Source organism: Pongo abelii, chromosome 1 (genome assembly GCF_028885655.2).
Source record: "Pongo abelii isolate AG06213 chromosome 1, NHGRI_mPonAbe1-v2.0_pri, whole genome shotgun sequence".
Lineage (NCBI taxonomy): Eukaryota > Metazoa > Chordata > Mammalia > Primates > Hominidae > Pongo > Pongo abelii.
In genome coordinates, this window is record NC_071985.2 from 180,351,711 (window position 1) to 180,370,633 (window position 18,923).

General features: G+C 42.0%; 1 protein-coding gene across 1 annotated transcript in view; it reads right to left on the reverse strand.

The window, feature by feature from the left end:
* ZYG11A (zyg-11 family member A, cell cycle regulator) overlaps positions 1-18,923 on the reverse strand; it is a 59,205-nt gene that overhangs the window by 5,216 nt on the left and 35,066 nt on the right. Inside the window, exons 9-13 of the mRNA XM_002810813.4 lie at positions 10,707-10,868; positions 10,581-10,625; positions 6,941-7,135; positions 2,698-2,759; positions 1,550-1,647 (exon numbers count right to left, since the gene is read on the reverse strand). Of these exons, the coding sequence (XP_002810859.2) occupies positions 1,550-1,647; positions 2,698-2,759; positions 6,941-7,135; positions 10,581-10,625; positions 10,707-10,868 (562 nt within the window). The remainder of the gene's footprint in view (positions 1-1,549; positions 1,648-2,697; positions 2,760-6,940; positions 7,136-10,580; positions 10,626-10,706; positions 10,869-18,923) is intronic.

Genomic DNA, 18,923 nt, shown 5'->3' on the forward strand with positions numbered 1-18,923 from the left:
TGGGCAGATCACCTGAGATCACAAGTTCGAGACCAGCCTGGCCAACATGGTGAAACTCTGTCTCTAACAAAAATACAAAAATTAGCCAGGTATGGTGGTGGGCACCTGTAATCCCAGCTACTCGGGAGGCTGAGGCAGGAGAATTGCTTGAACCCAGGAGGCAGAGGTTGCAGTGAGCCAAGATAGCACCATTGCACTCCAGCCTGGGCAACAAGAGTGAAACTCCGTCTCAGAAAAAAACAAACAAACATTTTTCTTTGTTAGCTCTTTCCTGTTGATTCTGTCAGATAAACTTTAGAATAATTTTCAGATCCTCCATCTCTTATCTATTCATTTGAATTATATTACATTAATAAACTGAAAAGAAATGACATCTATATATCTAATAGGTCATTCTATCTTAGAAAATGGAATGCTCTCATAATTATTTCAGACTTTTAAATTATCTCATAGTTTACTGCATGTCTCATTACCTGTTAAAGGCATTTTAAAATATTTTGTTTTTGCTAATAAAGTGAGTGGTGGTATATTTTCCCTTAATTACATTTTCTGATTTTTGCTGGCATTGTAAAACTATTGGTTTTTATACACTTGCTTTACAGCTAGTCAACAAGCTAAACTTTTAATTCTAAAAGTTGTCTCTTGGGTTTCCTGTTGTAAAATAATAGCTTATATCTCCTATAATACAATGAAAAATTGTATAACAATTCTCAACAAAGGACATCAACGGAAAATTCTCAAAGGGGATTTTATTTAAGACAGTGCAGTGGCACCAACATAGATCTCTGCAGCCTCGAAATCCTCAGCTTAAGGGATACTTCCACCTTGGCTTCACTAGATGCACGCCATGCATACCTGGCTAATTTTTGTTTTTTATGTAAAAAACATGGGTGGGGTCTTGCTATGTTGCCCAGGCTGGTCTCAAACTCCTGGCCTCAAGTGATCTCCTGCCTCGGCCTCCCAAAGTGCTGTAATCCCAGCACTTTGGGAGACACCTCACCTGGCCTCAAAAGGGATTTTAAATTGCAAAACATGCAGAAATATTTAATCTGTCTGGGAAATAACCCCTGACTCCTGGCCTCCCAGTCTCCCATAGACCATTACACAGAAGCAGGTCCATGTTTTACTAAAGGAAGAGTGTCAGCAATAAACTGTTGAGTGAAAAGACCAAGCTATAGGACAGCATGCACAGAATGAGCCCATTTTGTTAAAAAATATATTTCAAATATACAGCACATACTAAATATACCATGGATATAGAAAAGTATCTGGGAGATGAGTTATCAAATTATTAACAGTGCTTGTCTGTGGGGAATACAAGTAGGAGCAAACTTTTACTTTTTATTTTGCTTGCTATCTACCCCCAAATAGATTACTAATTCTGAAGCATTGCTTTAAGCTAGTAAGATCTTTTTTCAGTTTCTTTTTAAACACACCTAAATTCAGAGGACAGAGGTAGACAATTTTTGCACATCCATCTTGAACTTAATCATTACACAGAAAAATAGCTAGAAAACTATTATGTTTTGAATATATGTTGAATACATACGATTTTTACTGCAGACATGATACATAGCCCATAGTGCCCAGAGCTGAACCTCTGGTTGAGAGAAGTTGCCAAGGAGTGGGAAAAATGTCTTGAAAGATCTAAAACAAAAAAAAAGTACAAAGATGTTAATCCAGAACAGTTAGGCCAGTGCTCAGGGATATAATAATTTATACTATATAATTAATATAATAATGTATATAATTTTCACAGCCGGGCATGGTGGCTCATGCCTGTAATCCCAGCACTTTGGGAGGCCAAGGCAGGTGGATTGCTTGAGCTCAGGAATTCGGGACCAGCCTAGGCAACAAGGTGAGCCCCCGTCTCTGCAAAAAAAAAAAAAAAAAAAAAAAAAAATTAGCTGGGCTGGTGGCACATGCCTGTGGGGCCAAGAGGGAGGATCCTCAAGTGGGAGGATCACTTGAGCCTGGGAATTCAAGGCTGCATTGAGATGTGATCCCACCACTGCACTCCAGCTCCAGCCTGGGCAACAGAGAGAGACCCTGACTCAAAAGGTTGAAAAAAAAAAGAATTTTCAAATTTTCAAAATTTTCCCCACAGGGTCAACTTCTCCCTGTGATCGAGCATACAATGAAGCTATTACTTAAGAAATTGCATTCCGTATTAAACCCTTTATATGTTCAGTATCTCATTGCATCCTCAATCTTGCACACTGTCAGCCTCATTTTACAGACAAGGAAAGCTGACCTTCTAGAAATGACTTTCCCAATATCACAGAGAAATAGGATTTGAACATAAGGCTAACTGACTCTAACACGTTATCACTGTATCACTGAGTACAGCCTTTAAGAAAAGCACAACATTGGGCCAGGCACGGTGGCTCACGCCTGTAATCCCAGCACTTTAGGAGGCGGGCAGATCACGAGGTCAGGAGATCGAGACCATCCTGGCTAACACGGTGAAACCCCGTCTCTACTAAAAATACAAAAAATTAGCCAGGCGTGCTGGTGGGCGCCTGTAGTCCCAGCTACTCAGGAGGCTGAGGCAGGAGAATGGCGTGAACCCAAGAGGTGGAGCTTGCAGTGAGCCAAGATTGTGCCACTGCACTCCAGCCTGGGCGACAGAGCAAGACTCCGTCTCAAAAAGAAAGAAAAAAAAAAAAGAAGAAAAGCACAACATCATGAAATTACCTATAGGTCACCAATGCTGTCATCTTACAACTTGAACTTGGCCAATTCTGTATGGTTGCATGCTACTCCAAAAACAAGAGAGAGAAACCAAGATTTGAATAATCCATCATTTACAACAAAACATCTCAAAATCTGGGAATGACTGAACAAATTTAGATACATCTACTTGGCAAAATATCAATCACATAACAATATATACACAGAATATCTTAACAATGTGGGAAAAATTACAAAAACAAGGGGCATCTGTTTAAAGATACTGGACTGAGCACGCATTTACCTCTACTCCCTCCATAATCCCATTAACAGAAAGTAAAACAAAGAACAATGCACATGGAAAAATGGTAACTGATTTAATACCTAGCACTTGGAAAGGTTAAAACACAAACCAGGCTGGGCGCAGTGGCTCACGCCTGTACTCCCAGCACTTTGGGAGGTCAAGGCGGGCGGATCACGAGGTCAGGAGATCAAGACCATCCTGGCTAACACAGTGAAACCACGTCTCTGCTAAAAATACAAAAAAAAATTAGCTGGGCATCTCAAAAAAAAAAAACCAAAAAACACAAAACAAAACAAAACAAAAAGCACAAACCAATTTGAAGAGAACCCCTAAGAGACTTAAAAATGTGGCACATGAGGTACTTCCTGAAGTGAAATTACAGGTGGGGCTGTAAATAGGAGGAGTGGGCTGGGCACGGTGGCTCATGCCTGTAATCTCAGCACTTTGGGAGGCCAAGGCGGGTAGATCACCTGGGGTCAGGAGTTTGAGACCAGCCTGGCTAACATGGTGAAACCCCGTCTCTACTAAAAAAATACAAAAATTACCCGGGTATGGTGGTGTGTGCCTGTAATCCCAGCTACTCAGGAGACTGAGGCAGGAGAATCGCTTGAAGCCAGGAGGCAGAGGTTGCAGTGAGCCGAGGTGGCGCCACTGCACTGCACTCCAGCCTGGACAACAGAGCGAGACTCCATCTTGGGGGGGGGAAAAAAAAAGAAAAAGAAACTAGGAAGACTGGTTCAAAGGATTCCGACTCCCCAATTTCTTCTGTGATCCTTAATAAAAACGTCTGGACTGGGCAACCCCATAAACAATTCAGGGTGGGAACACCATGCTAAAAACAGGGGTGTGTCTCGAGTTAAAACCTAAATACTAAACGTTGAGATTCCCTGCCCCTCAACTCTCTTCTTTTACTAGGCTTTCAGACTATTGACAATGAAGCTAATAATTTTTTTTTTTTGAAGATGAATTTTCACTCTTGTTGCCCAGGCTGGAGTGCGATGGCATGATCTCGGCTCACTGTAACCTCTGCTTCCTGAGTTCAAGCAATTCTCCTGTCTCAGCCTCCCAAGTAGCTGGGATTACAGGTGCCCACCACCACGCCTGGCTTTTTTTTTTTTTGAGGCGGAGTCTCGCTCTGTCGCCCAGGCTGGAATGCAGTGGCACGATCTCAGCTCACTGCAAGCTCCGCCTCCCGGGTTCACACCATTCTCCTGCTTCAGCCTCCCAAGTAGCTGGGACTACGGGTGTCCGCCACCATGCCTGGCTAATTTTTTGTATTTTTAGTAGAGACAGGGTTTCACTGTGTTAGCCAGGATGGTCTCGATCTCCTAACCTCGTGATCCGCCCGCGTCAGCCTCCCTAAGTGCTGGGATTACAGGCGTGAGCCACTGCGCCTGGCCACGCCCAGCTAATTTTTTTTTTTTAATTTTATTTATTGGCCGGGTGCAGTGTCTGACTCCTGTAATCCCAGCACTTTTGGATCACCTAAGGTCAGGAGTTTGAGATGAGACAGTCCTGACCAACATGGTGAAATCTGTCTCTACTAAAAAAAAAAAAAATACAAAAATTAGCTGGGCGTGGTGGCAGGCGCCTGTAATCCCAGCTACTCGGGGGGCGGAGGGATCACTTGAACCCAGGAGGCAGAGGCGGCAGTGAGCTATGATCGTGCCATTGCACTCCAGCCTGGGCAACAGAGCGAGCCTCTGACACATTCTACCTCTCTGCAGTTTTCAATCAGTCCCACTCTTAGCTGTCCCCACGGACAGCTCAGGATCACCCTAACTTTAGGAAAATCTCTAACACAATGGAACAAAATAAATAGGAAAAAAAGCAACTTGCAGGAAACAGAAGCCTTGGACGAACAGGAAAACTTAAAAATTAGGCTGGGCATGATGGCTTATGCATGTAATCCCAGCACTTTTGGAGGCTGAGGTGGGCAGATCCCTTGAGGTCAGGAGTTTGCGACTAGCCTGGCCAACATGGTGAAACCCTGTCACTACTAAAAATACAAAAGTTAGCCAGGTGTGGTGGCACGCAGCTGTAGTCCAGCGACTTGGGAGGCTGAGGTGGGAGGATCACTTGAACCCAGGAGGTGGAGGATGCAATGAGCTGAGATCACACCACTGCACTCCAGCCCAGGCAACAGACCGAGTCTCAAAAAAAAAAAAATCTTTTTTTTTAAATTGGCCGGGCATGGTGGCTCACGCCTGTAACCCTAGCACTTCAGGAGGCCAAGGCAGGTGGATCACTTGAGGTCAGGAGTTCTAGACCAGCTTGGGCAACATGGTGAAATCGTCTCTACTAAAAACACAACAATTATTGTGTTTTTACAGGTGTGCATTACCACACCTGTAATCCCAGCTACTTGGGAGGCTGAGGCAGGAGAATCACCTGAACCCAGGAGGTGGAGATTGCAGTGAGCTGAGATCGTGCCACTGCACTCCAGCCTGGGCAATAGAGTGAGAGCCTATCTCAAAAAGATAAAATAAAATAAAATTTAAAATTATCATTGTTACATTCAAAGAGATAAAGAGAAAAATAGATACAGGAACTATGCAACAGAAACAGGATATTATATTTTTAGAAGAGGATTCAGAACAAAAAAGATAAATGAGATAGATACGAAAAGATGGCCTTCTGGGAAGGCCAACATCCCAGAAAAAAATAATTAAAGAAATGTACTAGGGAGGAAATGAGCTTCCTGACTGATAAGTACCCAACACAATATATGAAAATGAAGCCACAAAGAAGAAAAAAATTAACAAAAAATAAACAAAAAAATGAAAATAAACCCACAAGGCAAGCCATTGTGGTTTCTGAACACTGAGGACAAAGGACAAAAACCTTAAAGCTTAAAAAAAAATTGCACGGGAGTTCTCAACAGTGATCCTGACAAGTAAAAGACAATGGAGCAAACATTTTTAAATTATGAAGGAAAAATATTTCAAAGCTAGAATTCTATACCCAGCCATTTGATCAATTAAATGTGAGGGTAAAATACAGGCCTTTTTAAACAGGTATGGTCTCATTTCATTCTCCTTAGGAAGCTACTGGAGAATATGGTCCAACAAAAGGTGGGAGTAAACCAAGATACAGGGAGGCACATAAGCTAGGAAACACGGAATCCAACACAAGAGAGGCAAAGGGAGTCCCCGAGGATGATAGTAAAGGAATATCCGAGGATGACAGCAGTCCACCATATACTGTATACAAAACAAGCAGATCACATGGAAGGAATGCAAAGGCTCTGGGAAAGAAAATCCTGAGAAGGTGAAGTGTACAGAATATGTATGAAGATTTATACCTTGAGTATACACTTAGGCTGTGCATAGAAACAGTGAGAAAAAGAATCTTAGTTTCCCAAAGTGGGAAAATGAATTGATAGATTCCTAAAGCGATAAAGTCAAGAACAGCAGCATAATATGTTATTTAGAAATAAGGAAGTTGGCTAGGCGCGATGGCTCATGCCTGTATTCCCAGCACTTTGGGAGGCCAAGGTAGGCAGATCGCTTGAGCTCAGGAGTTTGAGAACAGTCTGGCCAACATGGCAAAACCCCATCTACAAAAAATACAAAAATTAGCCGGGTGTGGTGGCACACACCTATAGTCTCAGCTACTTGGGAGGTTGAGGTGGGAGGACCACCTAAGCCTCCGAGGATGAGGCTGCAGTGTGCTGTGAATTGTGCCACTGTGCTCCACCCTGGGAGACAGACCCTGTCTCAAAAAAAAAGAAACAATAAAGTAAATAGCTTTTTAAAAAAGCTGATGAGAAAGAGGACTGAAATAAGTCATATGCAACAAAATGTTAACAGAGATAGTTTTGGATGGAAAGATATGGGTTAGTAATAAGTTTTTCTATATTTTTCCCACTTTCTACAATCATATTATTATGATTTAGAAAACTACATTTTCTGTAATTAGAGATTACTCTGGATTTTGTAAATAAGAATGTGGTTCCTGTACCAGATCTTGGAGAAGAGTACGCCTCTGGAAGTCACGGGATATCCAAAGCTGTCTGTCAGATGTCAGGTGGGCTATGATCCCTGCAGCAAAATAGCTGACTTCCATTTCCCTGCTACAGAGTAAACTGTTGATATGCTTCAGCACATCTTCGGTCACCAGCTTGGAAGAGAGCTCTCTGACTTCTGCTATGTTGTTCTACAGGTCAGATGGAGCAGAGAACCCCAGAGACAAGAAGGGAGGGGAGAATCAGGAATCGGCTTTTTTCACTTTCCTGCTTCTCAGGTCAGATAAATTCAGAACTCTTATTCCTATACCCACCTCCGCCTCAAGCTAGCCTAAAACCCACAATCCAACTCCCTTGATGAGGATGATCATTAACAACAATCACTAAATAAGTACTTACTAAGTGCCAGGCACAGTACTAGATAAATAAAATTGTCTTTTTATCTACCTTATCTCATTTAATCTTTAAAATACTACTACAAAGAAATGTGACAATAAGCAAGACAAACTTGTCAAGTTCACACTGCTAATAACTGGATGAACTAGAATACAAATCAAGGCCTAACTCAAATACTTAACATTACTGAAGGCCTGCTCAATGTTACGTTATCTTTTAACAACAACAATGAAAGTCAGGCAGTATTTTATTTTATATGTTACACTAGTTTTCTATGCTGTGTAACAAATTACCACAAACTTAGTGGCGTAAAACAACATGCATTTATGATTCCCTGGTTTCTGTGGGGCAGGAGTCTCAGCATGACTTAGCTAGACCCTCTTCTCTGAGATCTCACAGGGCTGCAATCAAAGTGTTGGCTGGGCTGCATTTTCACCTGGAGGCTCCACTGGGGGAGAATTTACTGCCAACCTCACTCAGACTGCTGGCAGAATTCATTTCCAGTGGCTGCAGGACTGAGTGATTCAGTTTCTTGCTGGAGGCCACGTTCAGCTCCTAGAAGCTGCCCCAAGTTCCTTAAAAGGTGGGTTTCTCCCTCCTCCAACCACTTACTTCATGACTGTTTGCTCCTTCAGGGTCAGAGAGAAAGAGTCCCTACAGTGGGCCTGCTAGCAAGACAGATACATATATATAAGTATATAGTAACATAATCATGGGAGTGATATCTTATCATCTTTGCCATATTCCCTTGGCTAGAATCAAGAAACAGGTCCTGCCCACTCTCAAGGGTAGGGGATGTCAATGCCAGGAGGCTGGAATCACTGGAAGAGTCTGTCTACAAAAATGAAAAACCAAAGGTTTAATGAGGTGAAACAGTCAAAGTAAACACAACAGTTTGTCTTAGCGTTAACTGCTGCTTCTGATGAACCATTCAGGAAAGCACACTCTAGACACTAGTATACTGAGGCGCATAGGACACTAAAGATTGAAGCAGAAATTGAGATGTCCCCCCCATGCCTGTTTTTCCCAAGACCAGCTATATCTCTCATCCACGCATGATTTCAGTGTTAAGTCTATCATATGTTACCCCCTAACAAGACATTCTTAGCACAACTGAGAGGGGCACCACAGGTGAGTCCCAAGATTTTTCTTGTAAATCCTCACATTCTGGATCTCTCAAAAAAAAAAAAGTGGGCTGGGCGCGGTGGCTCACGCCTATAATCCCAGCACTTTGGGAGGCTGAGGCAGGTGGATCACAAGATCAAGAGATTGAGACCATCCTGGCCAACGTGGTGAAACCCTGTCTCTACTAAAAAAAATACAAAAATTAGCTGGGCGTGGTGGCGCATGCTTGTAATCCCAGCTACTCAGGAGACTGAAGTGGGAGAATCACTTGAACCCGGGAGGCAGAGGTTGCAGTGAGCCGAGATCACACCATTGCACTCCAGCCTGGGTGACAAGAGCGAGACAAAAATAAATAAATAAATAAAAAAGAAAAGTGGAAGATCTTTTAGGTCAGCTGGTAGGATATGCAGAATTGTACAGGATATATGAGGCATCAATCCAACTTTCTGGCATTACTTCCCATTCCTTTTCACCTTCCTACCTTTTCCTCAAATTCTAACCATTCCATTTTACAGTGTTCCTCAATGATTACACTTATTGATTACATTATAAATAATCTTCCCTAGCCAAAAATGACTTTGTCCCTTCTTTATACTTTTCCGTACCTTCCAGATTTCCAGTATTGATCATTTACTCCTCTCTGTGAAGCCTTTCACATCTACTTTGTTGTGAGTCCTGTATGTGTGAGATACACGAAGATAAGGCACAGTCCCTCCATGTTTTCAACGAGTTCAGGACCTAGAACCAAGGGTCCCAATGGATTCAGTACCTCTCTTGCAGCACTCACTTGTCAGTTGTAAATCAGTTACCTATTTGTACACATGTCTAACACTGCCTTCCCAAAGTTATGAGCACCATCACCTTGACATATTTCATGCATCCGTGTTTTTCCAATGCATATGGCATGGCACAGTGCAGGTGCTTACTATATGTCTTCATTACTTATTGAAAAATCTTCACCTTTAGCTTTAGGAAACAAAGAAATTTCTCAATTGTAGAATACCTTGATTGAGAGTCAGTATATAAGTATCAACAAAGAAATTGCTAAAAAATAGACTTCCTGGATAAAGAAGTAGTATAGTAAAGTGATTAATATCAGAGGGTCTGGAGCCAGACTGACTGAGTTTGAGTTTTTTTTGTTTTGTTTTTTGTTTTTTGAGCAGAGATTCGTTCTTGTTGCCCAGGCTGGAGTGCAGTGGCACGATCTTGGTTCATTTCAATCTCTACCTCCCAGGTTCAAGCAATTCTCCTGCCTCAGCCTCCCAAGTAGCTGGGATTACAGGCATGTGCTACCATGCCCAGCTAATTTTTGTATTTTTAGTAGAGACAGGGTTTCACCATGTTGGCCAGGTTGGTCTTGAACTCCTGACCTCAGGTGATCCACCCACCTCAGCCTCCCAAAGTGCTGGGATTACAAGGCACGAGCCACTGTGCCTGGCCGAGTTTGAGTTCTAATTAGGATAAATGGCATTTCTGGGACTCAGATTCTCTATGAAACGTGGATAACAGTGTATGGTAGAATAAAAAAATAACACAACTTTTCCTATCCCTGTATATACACCCTGTAGCAATGTGACTTTACTGCCTTTAATCTGGGCTTAAATATATAACCTGTGTTGTCCTATGAAACATTAGCAAGGTGACATAAGCAGAGGTTTAAAAAGCACTTGGACAGTGGGGCCTGCCCTCTAGAGACTGCCATGTGGAGAAGCCTGTGGACACAAAGCCCGCCAGCTGGTAAGCAGCACCAACTATCAGACATGAGAGTCAGGCCATCTTAGACCCTCCAGCCCCAGTCAAGCCACCAGATGACTGCAGCTACATAAGTGACCCCACATGAGACCAGACAGACCAGAAGAACTTTACAGCTGAGCTGAGTTCAAACTACTGACCCACAGATTCATAAGTAAATTAAATGGCTACTGTTTAAAGCCACTAAGCTATAGTTTGTTCACAACAATAGATAACTGATATACAATAGTATTTACTCTGTAGGGCTAATGTAAATTATACATGTAAATTGCTTACAATAGTGCCTAGCATATAGTAGGTACCATATAAGTGTTAGGTTTTGTTTTTAAGCAATTAAAATTAATTCAAAACAATTCACCTTACCAAAAGACCAAGTACTTTGCTTTGTATTGCTGACTCTGAAAAGGTCTGTCAAAAAAATATATACATACAGGTTACTTTATCATGAAAAAAAGAACTTTACATATAAAGTCAATCCTGTCTTCCCACCTCCAAGACTTGGATGAAGATTTCCAATCCTTGATTTTCAATAAAGTGCTTGCAGGCAGCTGGAGACCCATCTGTAAGATTCCAAAGTGCTTTCAAAGTAAACAAGAGGGTGACATCATCTAAATTCTCAGTAGTCTTTTGTTTTACTATTGCTAGAAGTTCCTAAAAACCAAAGAGACAGGGAGTTAGATGCTCTAATGAATAATCAATTGCAGTATAAGGAAAGCAATGTTAAGACACATCAAACCTTGGTTCTAAACCCAAGTTCTGCCACTTAGTAGCTTTGTGATCTATTTTCTTTCTATAAAATAAATTACAACTACTTCTTACAGTTTTTGTGAGGATTAAATGAAATAAAAAATTAAGTTTAGTGAGCACTTAGTCTAGTTCTTCGTATATGGTCATCAAGTTCATAATCAAGTACATTATTAGCTATTCCATTATTTTTATTTAGAACACTTAGTCAATACCTTCTCTAAGCCAAGTACAAAAGAAAAAAAAAGGGGTAGAAGGCAGACAAAACAAAAGTTGGCTTTTCTCAATTAAATAAAAGAATTTTAAATTTTGGTTATCTGACGGAAACACATAAAAGCCTAAAATTTAGGCTTTAGGAAGGGTGGGAGAGGGAAACCTCCATACAAAGATAATATGTAACTGAGACCAGAAGAAAAAGAGGATAAGCCAGCCCAGTAAGAAACAGGGACATGCAGGAACGGGGCTGCGGGGAGAGGGGGAGGAAGCACATGCCAGGCAAAGTTTGGGGCAGGAAAAAGTCTGCTGCTCTAAACCACTGAGCAGGTCAGTGGGGCTAGAACACCAGGCCAGCATTCCATCACATGACCTCACATCTTGAAGAGGCCACTGTTCACTTAAACAGACTGCAAAGTACCATTTGAGATCAACATTTCTAGAAAGAAGTAAAGCTAGTATTTATGGTCTCTTTCAATATCAGACTGTCATGTGAGAGGAAAAAGACAAAACGATTTTCACTTTAACCAGCTGATGAAAAGACACATAGAATATAACAAAGCACCAAAAAAACCAGAATGTATATTTTCAAGAATGAGACCACCTCAAATATTTTGCCCAATCAGGAGAGAATGTGTCAAGAGACTTCACCACAAAAATAAATCTGTGAGAGTCAAGAGAAGAGTGTTAGATGAGACGGGTGCACTCACCTAGGCAGCTAGTTAGATGAATGAGAGCAAGGCCAGGAGCAGGGGAAGTGAGCCTGTCCCTGAGCGTATCACAGTGGCCAGGCCCTTGGTCATACGATTTAGCTTAATGATACTCAAAATAACTGTGCACTATTACTACTATGACAGATACCACTTTTTCAACTGAGGCCCGTTTTTCAGATGAAAAATCTAAGACACAGAGGAGACTTATCTGTTGTCATATGACGAATGCCTGGCCTGCTCTCTTTATCTGTATCTTATCTAGTCCTGTTACCCCTCCCAGCAACTTTTATGTTCCTGGAATATGTTCCTGCATTATATTATATGGCAAAACTCCTACCTGAGTTAAACGTAACTGTCAGTCTACTTCATACTTCCCAACATTCAACATATTAATGTTGAAAAAGACTGAGCTCACCTGGTCTCAATTTCAGTATCTGCTCATAAATTTCAAAAGGGCACTTAACTGTATTTGTCAATACTACTTTATTTCCCAATGAATTTGCTCCAAAGACTACTATTTCCTAATTCTCTCTCCTCAAACTTGAATCACCATCTTCTCACTCCCCTCATTTGATTTCATCTTCTTTTTTATTGAGAAATACACCCACTCTTCCTAACAAATGCTACCAACCTACTTGCATTTGCATCAACATACTCTGCCTTCCCTTCTGCTCCAATCTAAAGCAAACATCTTTATTCTACTCTAAACTCAATTTCTGCGCGTATAGAGATTCAGCACCAAAACTGAATCACCTCAAACTTGAATCTTCAAACTTGAATCACCATCTTCTCACTCCCCTCATTTGATTTCATCTTCTTTTTCATTGAGAAATACACCCACTCTTCCTAACAAAAGTTACCAACCTACTTGCATTTGTATCAACATACTCTGCCTTCCCTTCTGCTCCAATCTAAAGCAAACATCTTTATTCTACTCTAAACTCAATTTCTGCACATACAGAGATTCAGCACCAAAATTATTTCCTTTTATTTTGCTTGTGGCGTCAACTTCTCCCTCTTTAGAACTCTTCTCGTGGGCACGAAATATGTCTTAATGTAGTCGATCTTTTTAAAGACTGACCCCACCTCTGCTTTCCTTCTCATTAAATTATATCAAAAAGTTACATCCATTTCTCACCTCCCATTTGCTATTCCATACTATTCCAATCAGGTTTTGGCCTGCCACCCCACTGAAATAACATAATCAAGGTGACTAATGACTTCCTCTTGCCAAATCCAATGGTCAATTCTGTCCTCATGTCACTCAACCACTCAGTAGTATTTGATATGATGGCCCAATTTTTCCTGAAACAATCCTCTTGGATTCTAAAACACCCTCTCTCAGCTTCCTTCTAATGCACTTTGGAAGCTCCTTCTCAGTCTCCTTTTCTGGTTCATCCTATTTTTTTTTTCCAATAAACAGGCACATCTAGGAGAGACTGTGGGTTCAATTCCAGACCACCACAATAAAACAAGTAACACAAATTTGTTTTCCCACTGCATACAAAAGCTATGTTTACACTATAATGTAGTCTATTAAGTGTGCAATAGCACTATGTCTAAAAAACAATGTGGATACCTTTTTTTTTGAGACAGTCTCACTGTGTTGCCAAGGCTGGAGTGCAGTGGCATGATCTCAGCTCACTTCAACATCCACCTCCCGGGTTCAAGGGATTCTCCTGCCTCAGCCTCCCGAGTAGCTGAGATTACAGGCTCGTGCCACCCCACCCGGCTAATTTTTGTATTTTTAGTAGAGATGGGGTTTCGCCATGTTGGCCAGGTTGGTCTAAAACTCCTAACCTCACGTGATCCGCCCGCCTCAGCCTTCTAAGTTGCTGGGATTACAGGCATGAGCCACCACACCCGGCCCAATGTAGATACTTTAATTTAAAAATATTTTATGGCTGGGCACAGTAGCTCACGCCTATATTCATAGCACTTTGGGAGGCAGTGGCAGGAGAATCGCTTGAGCCCAGGAGCTCGAGACCAACCTGAGTGACATGGCTAGACCCTGTTTCTATCAAAAAAAAAAACTTAAAAAATTATCTGGGTGTAGTGATATGCACCTGTGGCCCCAGCCACTCAGGAGGCTGAGGCAGGAAGATCACCTGAGCCCAGGAGGTCGAGGCTGCAGTTGAGATGTGTCCCCACCACTGCACTCCAGCCTGGGCAACAAAGAAAGACTCTACCTTAAAAAATATGTATATATATAGAGAGAGAGCACGCTAAAAAACGCTAAATCACCTGAGCCTTCAGCAAGTGGTAATCTCTTTGCTGGTGGAGGGTCTTGTCTCAATGTTGATGGCTGCTGACTGATCAAGATGGTGGCTGCTGAAGGATGGGGTGGCTGTGGCAATTTCTTACGATAGCAATGATGTTTGCCCCATCAATTGACCCTTCCTTTCAAGAAAGAACTTCTTCCTCTCTTTTTTTTTTTTTTTTTTGAGACGGAGTTTCACTCTTCTTGCCCAGGCTGGAGTGCAGTGGCACGATCTCGGCTCACTGCAACCTCCACCTCCTGGGTTCAAGTGATTCTCCTGCCTCAGCCTCCTGAGTAGCTGGGACTACAAGCGCATGCTACCACACCTGGCTAATTTTTGTAGTTTCAGTAGAGATGGGGTTCCACCATGTTGGCCAGGCTGGTCTCAATTTCTTAACCTTGTGATCCACCCACCTCGGCCTCCCAAAGTGCTGGGATTACAGGCATGAGCCACCGCGCCCGGCCTAGAACTTCTTTCAAATTTGGAGTCAATCCTTTCAAACTCTGCTGCTGTCTCATCCAACCAGGTTTATATAAGTCAAAGTCCTTTTTTGTCATTCCAACAATGTTCACAGAATCTTCACCAGAACTAGATTCCATCTCAAAATATGTCTTTGCTCTTCCCTAACAAGCAATTCTTCATGTGTTAAAGTTTTAGATTGCAGCAATTCAGTCACATCTCCAGGCTCCATTTATAATTTTAGTTCTCTTGGCATCTACAGTTACTCCTTCCACTAAAGAACTGGACCCCTCAAAGTTATCCACAAGGGTTCCAATCAACTTCTGAACTCCTGGTAATGTTCATATTTTGACCTCCTCCCAGGAATCATGAATATTCTTTTTGTTTGTTTGTTTTTGAGATAGGGTCTTTCTCTGTCACCCAGGCTGGAGTGCAATGGCACAATCACCGCTCATTGCAGCTTCAATCTCCCTGGGTTCTGGTGATCTTCCCATCTCAGCCTCCTGAGTAGCTGAGAGTACAAATGCATGCCACCATGCCTGGCAAATATTTTGTAGAGACAGGGTTTCGCCATGTTGCCCAGGCTGGTCTCAAATTCCTGGCCTCAAGTAATCTGCTCGCTTTGGCCTCCCAAAGTGCTAGTATTACAGACATGAGCCACCACTGTGTGTTTTCTTAATCGTATCTAGAATGGTGAATCCTCTCCAGAAGGTTTTCAGTTTACTTTGACCAGATTCATCAGGGGAATTCCTACCTATGGCAGCTCTAGCCTTATAAAATGTTTCTTTTTTCTTTCTTTCCTTTTTTTTTGAGACAGTCTCACTCTGTCATCCATGCTGAAGTACAGTGGCTTGATCTCGACTCACTGCAACCTCTGATTCCCAGGTTCAAGCGATCCTCTCACCTCAGCCTCCTGAGTGTCTAGGATTACAGGCGTGTGCCACCATGCCGGGCTAATTTTTTTGTATTTTTAATAGAGACGGGGTTTCACCATGTTGGCCAGGCTAGTCTGAAACTCCTGACCGCAAGTGATCTGCCTGCCTCAGCCTCCCAAAATGCTGGGATTGCAGGCATGAGCCACCACACCTGGCCACAAAATGTCTCTTAAATAATAAATAAATAATTAATAAATAATAAATTAATAAATTACTCCCTGATCCATGGGCTGCAGAATGGATATCGTATAACAAGCAGGAAAATATTAACTTCCTTGCTTGTACATCTCCATCAGGACTCTTGGGTGGTTGGTGCATCATCAATGAGCAGTAACATTTTGAAAGAAATCTTGCCCGGTGTGGTGGCTCACACCTATAATCCCAGCACTTTGGGAAGCCGAGGTGGGTAGATCACCTGAGATCAGGAGTTCGAGATCAGCCTGGCCAACATCGTGAAACCCCATCTGTACTAAAAATTCAAACTGGGCCAGGTGCGGTGACTCACACCTGTAATCCCAGCACTTTGGGAGACCAAGGCAGTTGATTACCTGAGGTCAGGAGTTTGAGACCAGCCTGGCCAACATGGCGAAACCTCATCTGTACTAAAGATACAAAAAAATTAGCCGGGCATGGTGGCACACACCTGTAATCCCAGTTACTTGGGAGGCTGAGGCAGGAGAATGGCTTGAACTCAGGAGGTGGAGGTTGCAGTGAGCCGAGATTGGGCCACTGCACTCCAGCCTCGGTGATAGAGCCAGACTCTGTCTCAAAAAAAAATTCAAACTGCCTTCTTGACATCTCAAGCATCTCAGTAATGAACACATCCAAAATCACTCTTGATTTTTATTCTTGATTTCATCTCTATTGCAAGCAGACATACAAGTTAACAAGACAAAATAAACCTAATACTCGATATTAAATACTCATAAGCATAAGATTCCACCCGTAACAGCAATGCAAATGACAAACACTTGAACATACTTCTGGAGGACATGAAAGACTTGAATAAACACACTCTTGTTCCAAGATAGGGGAAATTACAGGACGTCAATTTTTCTACATCAATCTATAATACAATTCCAAAGAAAATGGGTTTTTTCCCTCAGAAACAGGCAAGTCAATTCTGGTGTCTGCACAGAAACAACAAATAGATAAGGATAACTAAAAGAAATCCGAGGACAGATCTTAAATATTTAAGTATTGATAAAGTTAGTGACCAGGCTGAACAAAATGGTAAAACCCCGTCTCTACTAAAAATACAAAAATTATCCTGGTGTAGTGGCACGCGCCTATAATCCCAGCTACTCAGGAGACTGAGGCAGGAGAAATGCTTGAACCCGGGAGACAGAGGTTGCAGTGAGCCGAGATGGCGCCAGTGCACTTCCAGCCTGGTGACAGAGCAGGACTCCGTCTCAAAAAAAAAAAAAAAGATAAAAGTTAGTGAGTAGACAGACATGCAAATTAATGGAACAGAATAAAGTCCAAAAATAGATATATACAGGGGAATTTAATATGATAAAGGTAGCATAAAGAGTGCAAAGGCAAGTAGAAACACACAGAGAAGAAAACTTGAACTGACCCAACATCTCAAAAAAATTTCAAAGAAAAAAAAGAAAGAACAGAAATCATAGGATAAAAAACCTGAGGAGGCTGAATGTGGTGGCTACAAACACAGCTACTCAAGAGGGTTGCTTGAGCCCAGGAAGATGAAGCTGCAATGAACCATGATCATGCCACTTGCCACTACACACCAGCTTCAGCCCAGGATGAGATCAAGTCTCTTAAACAAAACAAAACAAAGAATTTTTTTAAATACTTCATGATGGAGGGAAATACTTTTGCAGGTGTGCCATCAATCCCAGATGCATAATAAAAGAGAATGAATTCAACTACGTGAAAATAAAAAATTATTGCATCATAAAACATGCCATAAATGAATTAAAAATAAACAGTAAAATGGGAGAAAATACATGCACCCAATATCATAGTCAAAGGCTTGTTTCCTTAATGTATAAAAAAATCCTATAAAGTAGAAAAAAGCCAGTAACCCAAAAGAAAACTTATAAAGGCCATGAATAGACAGTCTACAAAAAATATAAATGACTCAGCTGGGCGTGGTGGCTCACTTCTGTAATCCCAGCACTTTGGAGGCCGAGGTGGGTGGATCACAAGGTCAGGAGTTTGAGACCAGCCTGACCAACATAGTGAAACCCCATCTCTACTAAAAATATAAAAATTAGCCAGGTGTGGTGGTGCACTCCTGTAATCCCAGCTACTCAGGAGGCTGAGGCAGGAGAATCGCTTGAACCCAGGAGGCAGAGGTTGCAGTGAGCTGAGATTGCACCACTGCACTCCAGCCTGGGTGACATAGCGAAACTCCATCTCAAAAATAAATAAATAAATAAATAAATAAATAAATAACTCTTAACGAAAAAGAAAAAAAAGCCAGTTGTGGTGGCTCACACCTGTAATCCCAGCACTTTGAGAGGCCAAGGTAGGAGAACCACTTGAACCCAGGAATTCAAGACCAGCCTGGGCAACACAGCAAGACGTCGTCTCTACAAATAACTAAAAGAAATATACATACGCACACACACATATATATATATATATACTGGCTGGTCATTTGGTGGCATGCACCTGTGGCCCTAACTACTTGAGAGGCTAAGATGGGAGGATGATCACTTGAGTCCAGGAGGTCGAGGCTGCAGTGAGCCATGATCACGCCACTGCACTCCAGCCTGGGCTACAGAGAGAGACCACACAGCTCAAAAAAAAAGATGGCTCAAATGCCATCTAAAAAAAGTACAAAAATATGCTGGGACATTAATGATAAAAATTCATAATAGGCTGAGTGCAGCGGCTCACACTTGTAAACCCAGCACTTTGGAAAGCTGAGGTGGGTGGATCAACTGGGTCAGGAGTTCAAGACCAGCCTGACCAACACAGTGAAACCCTGTCTCTACTAAAAAATACAAAATTAGCCAGGCGCGGTGGCACATGCCTGTAATCCCAGCTTTTTGTGAGGCTGAGGCAGGAAGATCACTTGAACCCACGAGGCAGAGATTACAGTGAGCCAAGATCGCACCATTGAACACTAGCCTGAGCAACGAGAAAAAAAAAAAGTTCATATAATAAAATGAAAATAAAAAAATAAGTACGGAATAAAACAGTGTTGTTTTTTGTTTTGTTGTTTTTTGAGACAGAATCTTACTCTGTCACCAGGCTGGAGTGCACCTGTGCGATCTTAGCTCACTGCAACCCCCACCTCCTGGGCTCAAACAATCCTCGTGCCTCAGCCTCCCAAGTAGCTGGGATTACAGGACGCACCACCACACCCAGCTAATTTTTATATTTTTGTATTTTTAGTAGAGACGGGGT